The sequence below is a fragment of the Felis catus genome, chromosome F2, assembly GCF_018350175.1.
Source record: "Felis catus isolate Fca126 chromosome F2, F.catus_Fca126_mat1.0, whole genome shotgun sequence".
In the NCBI taxonomy this organism is placed as follows: domain Eukaryota; kingdom Metazoa; phylum Chordata; class Mammalia; order Carnivora; family Felidae; genus Felis; species Felis catus.
In genome coordinates this window covers 14,158,958-14,165,696 of record NC_058385.1, presented here as the reverse complement: position 1 = coordinate 14,165,696, position 6,739 = coordinate 14,158,958, and the positions used below count along the sequence as shown (strand labels likewise).

The 6,739-nt window shown below is 35.8% G+C and overlaps 1 protein-coding gene across 8 annotated transcripts in view; it reads right to left on the bottom strand.

The window, feature by feature from the left end:
• Nucleotides 1-697: 697 nt before the first annotated feature.
• Nucleotides 698-6,739, bottom strand: part of YTHDF3 (YTH N6-methyladenosine RNA binding protein 3) — a 41,023-nt gene continuing 34,981 nt past the window's right edge. For all 8 annotated transcript variants that reach the window (XM_019822721.3, XM_011291374.4, XM_003999835.6 and 5 more), the window contains one exon: nucleotides 698-3,793. In XM_019822721.3, coding sequence (XP_019678280.1) covers nucleotides 3,770-3,793 — 24 coding nt within the window. In that variant the 3' untranslated portion in view covers nucleotides 698-3,769. The remainder of the gene's footprint in view (nucleotides 3,794-6,739) is intronic.

The window sequence follows — 6,739 nt, the reverse complement described above, 5'->3', positions numbered from 1 at the left end:
TATCACTAAGCAAGATAAAGCCAGGCTGGTAAGAATTGGGGTAGCCTCAAATATAAATATGCTGATGAAATGCAAACACTCCCTTTAGGAAATGACTGGTAAAAAGGAGGTTCCAAATGATGCCACAGTGTGGGACACCTGGGGATTCTGTAAAATTGTGCCCTCTTCACAGGCCAACAGGGCATCTGGAAAGTTTTAACAGCACAAAACTAAACTCTTTGGTTTCCCCCATCAGGACAAGTACCTTAGATAAAGAGCCCAGCCAATAATCAATGCACCATCCACATTCATCACAGATCGTATCTACACAAGCTCTATCTATCCCAAAGGATAACACACAGACTGTTGGAAAAGCATTCCTTGGTACCAAGGATGGGGGGTTAGGGTTATTAGACAGCTGATACCACTACTTGCTCCCATTACATGAAAACAAATAGGCCTCTTTCTCTTTTGCTCTAAGTTTAGTACTAAGAGCATGTAATTCAATCAGCTCACTGGAGCAGATAAAGATTAGGATAAACTGTTATCCTCTCTCTAATTCCCCCACTTAATTTAAATGGCCAACTAAAACGAGTGATATAATCTATTTGTACTTGAGAGACGTGTCAATCAGGAAACCCACAATAGGACGGACAAAAATGTTGTTTTCTGGCAAGCAATATATATTTTTGAAGATAAAATGGAAAAAACACAGATATGAGTGAACAATTTTTATTGAAACCCTCAAAGATTAAAGAGGACCAAATGGTGAGTTTGGGTACCATAACAGAAAATCTCACCTAACTGTACCATCATTCACAGGAATGAACAAACCCAAACACGACAAAATTCAAATTCTCATGTAATTGCTACAAGTGAATGTAAATGAACTAATCATTTTATCATAACCTTTCTTTAATCATACGAAAAAGAAGGGAATTTACATGGCATAACAAAAGATATGCAAAACTTAATGAAAACACAATTCTCTTAATTTCTCAAACTTATTTTTATAGGATGCAGAATGCACTTGAAATGATTAAATGACTTAAGCTGATTCTTTTTTATTGCAAACTGTTTTAACATCAGCTTAACCCCCATGCATGGTATTCAAAAAGAACACAGCTTTTGAATTAGAAAGATCACTCGAGTTAAAATGAGGAATTAAGTATTGAAATTAGGAAAAGGCTGGGGTTTCTTCTGAAAGGAATCTTCAAGTACCAATATGTATAGAGAAAGAATACTAATTTTGGTTACATTTTCCCCCTTACTGTTAAATATACAAACTATAATACCTTTCAAAATAAAATACCCATGTAAGATAACTTTAATAAGAAACATTCAAACCAGATTTTGGAAAAATCGGAAGCAAAAAATTGACTGGGCCAATAATGTCTTAATTTGTGATTATTCAAACATTTGATGATGTGTCTCCTGCTGCAGAGCCCAGGTTCTCTCCCTTTTGGTCCCTACAGTTAAGAAATAGTTAGTTGTGCTATTGAGACAATCTGTGATCATTTCATTCAGAGAAAAACCTTTTTGCCATACACTGACAGACCAAGGAGGAAGAGAAGGTAGGTGCTCTGAAGAAAACAATTACCAATTTTGAAAAGACAAAAGTGTTGTTGTTGTTGTTGTCGTTTTTCCAAAGGAATGCTGCACCCATTTCACTTCGTATTAGAAATCCAGGTTAAAGGCACTGGGATGTACTCCTCACCTTGAATAGACTCCTCGATTACATCTGACAGCTGCGTCTGCTACTGCAATCAGCCTGCTCGCTGAGTGAGTGACACTTCTTACATAGAAACCTAATGTAAATTAAACAAGTTTGAATCCACTTATAATGTAACTAGTTTTATAAAAATATTCAGAGTTGCTAATAAAGCACCAAGAAAAAGAGAACCTCAGAGAGAGGACTCAGACCCTTTCTACAAGGTCACCCCTTTACAGTTTTGTCTAATAGGACCTCCAGAGTGACAACAGTCAGCTTTGACACGTCCTATCTATATAATCTTAGGGATACAGAACATTGCTGTGGTGACTATACCCAAATGCCAATTTCAGTATAAACAGTTAAGAGACGTGTTACGAGATTTCATGGCTTACTCTTAAAAAGGTAAAATAGGTGCAATTTTCCTTTAAGAAAGTCTTTTATTCTGTAACATACCACTAATATTTTGATGTTCCCTTCAGTAAACACTGATATAACTACACTGGGACTACGAAAGAACTGTGAAGTAGCTACGATTATCTACAAATACTGTATTTTTTTCACTTGAATACAGTATTTGTACCTTTAAGAAAACATTGTACAAAAAAATTATATAAATGAAAGCCTCAAAGAAATATCCGTCACTAAATTTTTGAACTGAAGTGACCAAAGACCACTGTAAATGAACACATTTCTAAACATGATGTAAACATAAATGGCGTAATGCAAAACATCAAGGTATTCAAATCTACTATATTGCTATTTTCACCCTTAATGTATCTTTCTACATAGTTTCCTCCTTTTGGAACAGTAATATAAGGGGCAGTACATTATCTTCATAACCTTATGCCATCAAATCAGTTAATACAGATGCTTGACACGTTTAATTATACAAAATCAATTTGTTTCAAGTTACAAAATTAATGTTGATATGTAATTAATGAAAAAAATAAGATGTTAAAAAGATAACTATAAGAATACCCAGATATATGCTGTATTCCCATTTATATAGATCTGATCAATAAAACATCAACACATTCACTTAGATACTGATTTAATCCATGGATCAAGGCCATATTTTCAAAGTATTTTAAGGATGCCAGGACACTGCAAAAGCTGGAGAAAAGAGTTGAGGAACAGTATATGCTTGCTAAACAAGAACTATTGTTTATTTAGCTAGTGAATACCTAGAATAATAAATTTTTACTTCATGATCGCAATCAGGCTCGCAAACACCCAGAAATAGGAATTAAGGGTTTTAAATGTAGTTATAAAGGTCATAAAAAGTCTGATTAGACTGAGGTACATTTACTCAAAATTTTGAGATTCATTAAGTGGTAGCAAACAAAATAATTCCTCAGACAAATGCACATTTTTCAGTATACATATTATTGGGGGAAGGAGGGGAGAAGAATGTGCATTAACTGGTGAAGTCCACCAAGCTGCATATCAATATTCTGTTACACCAAACGGTTTGAAGACAAGGGAAATGTTCTAATATAATTTCAGATTATGATTCATTTGGCTAAAATAGAGCTTAAGGTTGCTTTGCCATATTAAAAGTTTACTACAATAATTTTTCACATAAACATTTAGACTTGAACTCCAGGACTAAATATGGCATGATTATTTTGCTTTTAATCTGTCAAATAGCTAAAAATTGACAATTTAAAAACTACAACAAAGAAAAAGTTGAAGCAGTGTGACTCTTACATCATTGAACCACTTCTAATGGTTAACTGTTAGTATTTAACAAATTCAAAGAGTTAATGAATCCTTGCATTCATTCAGTCTTCTGTGCCTTAGCTAGGATGCATAATTACAAAAGACAGCAGATACTGGTAAAAGCTTCAGGACAGAAAGTGCTTGACGAAGTTACAGTTCTCAAGTGTGTTTGGTGAGAGTATAAGGGCAGATGCGCTGATGAAAACCATTACAAGAAGAGTCAATTCTGTGTTAGAGTTCAAAGATGTCACCTTAAGCAGAAAAAAAGCTTTAATAACGTCTTCTTTGACTTATTAGGCATTTCCAGAGTCTACATCATTAGTGTTGTAATTCTAACAGGACATCTTCATACGGTTATTGTTTGTTTCTATTTCTCTCCTGAAAGAAAAGCACAGAGAATTTTAATAAAATACTATCATTATTTAAAGACTGAAATTATTTGTACTATAATAAAAAGTTATGCAAATACTAATTTGAGTAATTAAAAAAGATTTACTACCTATGCATACTATTGAGGGAGGATTACTACAAAACATTTTAAAACAAAGGACTTCAAACAAAAGACCTATATCAAGAGAGCATGACCTTCTCCACGCCCTATTTTCCCGTGAGATTTTAAGGTGAGAATATGAACATCTTTCTAGCCTTTTCATTGAGTTTTTAATGGTGAGGTATTAAGGCCTAAAAGGCCTCTGTGGCAATTTGAACTATTGGCTAGGTAGGGTTATGAGGAAAAGAGATGCATTAAAATGCACTAAAATTGGATTAAATTAAGAATTTAGTGTTAATTAAAAAATACTTTGATTCACAAACTTCCTCTATATCATATTCTCATATTCATCATATTGTACTTTTTCGTATCAAGAAATCTTTTTTTTTTTTAACGTTTATTTATTTTTGAGACAGAGAAAGAGCATGAACGGGGGAGGGTCAGAGAGAGGGAGGAGACACAGAATCTGAAGCAGGCTCCAGGCTCCGAGCTGTCAGCACAGAACCTGACGCGGGGCTCGAACTCACGGACTGTGAGATCATGACCTAAGCCGAAGTCAGATGCTTAACCGACTGAGTCACCCAGGCGCCCCTAGAAATCTTAATATTTATTAATCATCATTATTAATTCCGTTAAGAAGTTGGAAATCCCTTGAACAAAAGTTAAACTGAGTTATGTTTTCATTTCGTTTACTATCCCAATATATATCTGCAGTACTTCTGTCTGTGAAATAAAGAATGACTGGCATTGTGTATGCCTGTTAAATGTATGCATCATGTAGTTTGCCCCACCTTGTAACTCAGTTCTCAAATTTTAGCATTAGAATACTCTGTAAAACTTCTGGAAACAGACTACTGGGCCCCTAATGTGTGAAGCTGAACCTATGAGTTGTAGTTCTAACAGGTTCACAGGTGATCCAGACACTGCTGGTCCAGAGAACACACACTTTGAAAAAGACCTGTGTTTAAACACATTATAAAACTTTTTTGTTTTTACTACTCCCATTTTATTTTCCATGAGTAATACATGCTCTATAATAAATATGAATATTCTTTGCAAATGGTCAATTAGTTTCCAATCCTGTGACACCATCAGAAAACTGTATTTCAAATTCCAAAGAGAACTCTGTAAGTTATCTGTTACTAAATTCCTTTCTTTTTAACTTTAATATATTTCTAGAACTTAAATAACAGTATTTCATACAGAAAGCTAATAAAATAAATGCCCTCCTATATGGTAACTACAAATAAAATCATTTCATACACACATTTCCAGTGGGATACTCTAAAAGTAAATAAAACTTGGGGTGCCTGGGTGGCTCAGTCAGTTAAACGTCCAACTTCGGCTCAGATCATGATCTCGCGAGTCGTGGTTTCGAGCTCTGCTCAGGCTCTGTGCTGACAGCTCAGAGCTTGCAGCCTGCCTCTCTCTCTGCCCCTCCCCTGCTCTCACTCCCTGCTCTCACTCTGTTTCTGTCTCTCAAAAATAAATAAAAATGTTAAAAATAAATAAAGTAATTAAATAAAACAAAATGAAAGCACAGAGCTAGCTAAATCCAACAATATGAAGAAAAAAAAGGGACAAAAAAGAGAATATGGTACCAGGAAGTGTTGTCTGATTGCATACAATCCTTAAAGCTTTTTAAAAAACATCCTAATCGGGGCGCCTGGGTGGCTCAGTCGGTTAAGTGTCCAACTTCGGCTCAGGTCATGATCTCACAGTTCCTGAGTTCGAGCCCCACTCGGAGCCTGGAGCCTGCTTCGGATTCTGTGTCTCCCTCTCTCTCTGCCCCTCACCTGCTTGCTCGCTTGCTTTTTCTCTCTCAAAAACAAATAAAACATTAAAAAAATAAAATAAATAAAAAACAGCCTAATCATAAAGTTCAGTTTTAAACTAAAGAAAACAAATAGATTTGTGTGAAAAATTTTGAAGCCTGCTTTAATTAGCCAGATATAAAAGCTACAGAAATTTATCAACTCCATGAAGAACCTTCAAACTACAGGAAAAAAAAGTCACTATTTATTTATTTTTTATTTATTTATTTTTAATTTTTTTTAACGTTTATTTATTTATTTTATTTTATTTTATTTTATTTTTTATTTTTGGGACAGAGAGAGACAGAGCATGAACGGGGGAGGGCAGAGAGAGGGAGACACAGAATCGGAAACAGGCTCCAGGCTCGAGCCATCAGCCCAGAGCCCGACGCGGGGCTTGAACTCACGGACCGCGAGATCGTGACCTGGCTGAAGTCGGACACTTAACCGACTGCGCCACCCAGGCGCCCCAACGTTTATTTATTTTTGAGACAGAGAGAGACAGAGCATGAACGGGGGAGGGGCAGAGAGAGAGGGAGACACAGAATCGGAAGCAGGCTCCAGGCTCTGAGCCATCAGCCCAGAGCCCGACGCGGGGCTCGAACTCATGGACCGCGAGATCGTGACCTGAGCTGAAGTCTGATGCTTAACCGACTGAGCCACCCAGGCGCCCCAAAAAGTCACTATTTAAGGATAAGTTAGACAGAGGGAAATTTAATTCAAGGGAGATGATCAGCTATAGCAATAAGGATCGTGTGTTATTTAAAATAGAAGTTAGAGATACTATTTCAGTTTCAACTGTAATCAACTATGCACTTTAGCTGAATCAAATTTAAAATATACAAATTACATACGTATTACAAGATAGCTATGTATGTAATGTGTAACTTCTAACTCAGTGGCCAGGAAAAGAGGAAAATAAAAAAAAAAAAAAACACATACATCAATACAACAGGACAGAAGGGTTGAGGGGAGAGCCTGAATGAACTAGATTTAATTAGAAAGTACAAAATAAGACAG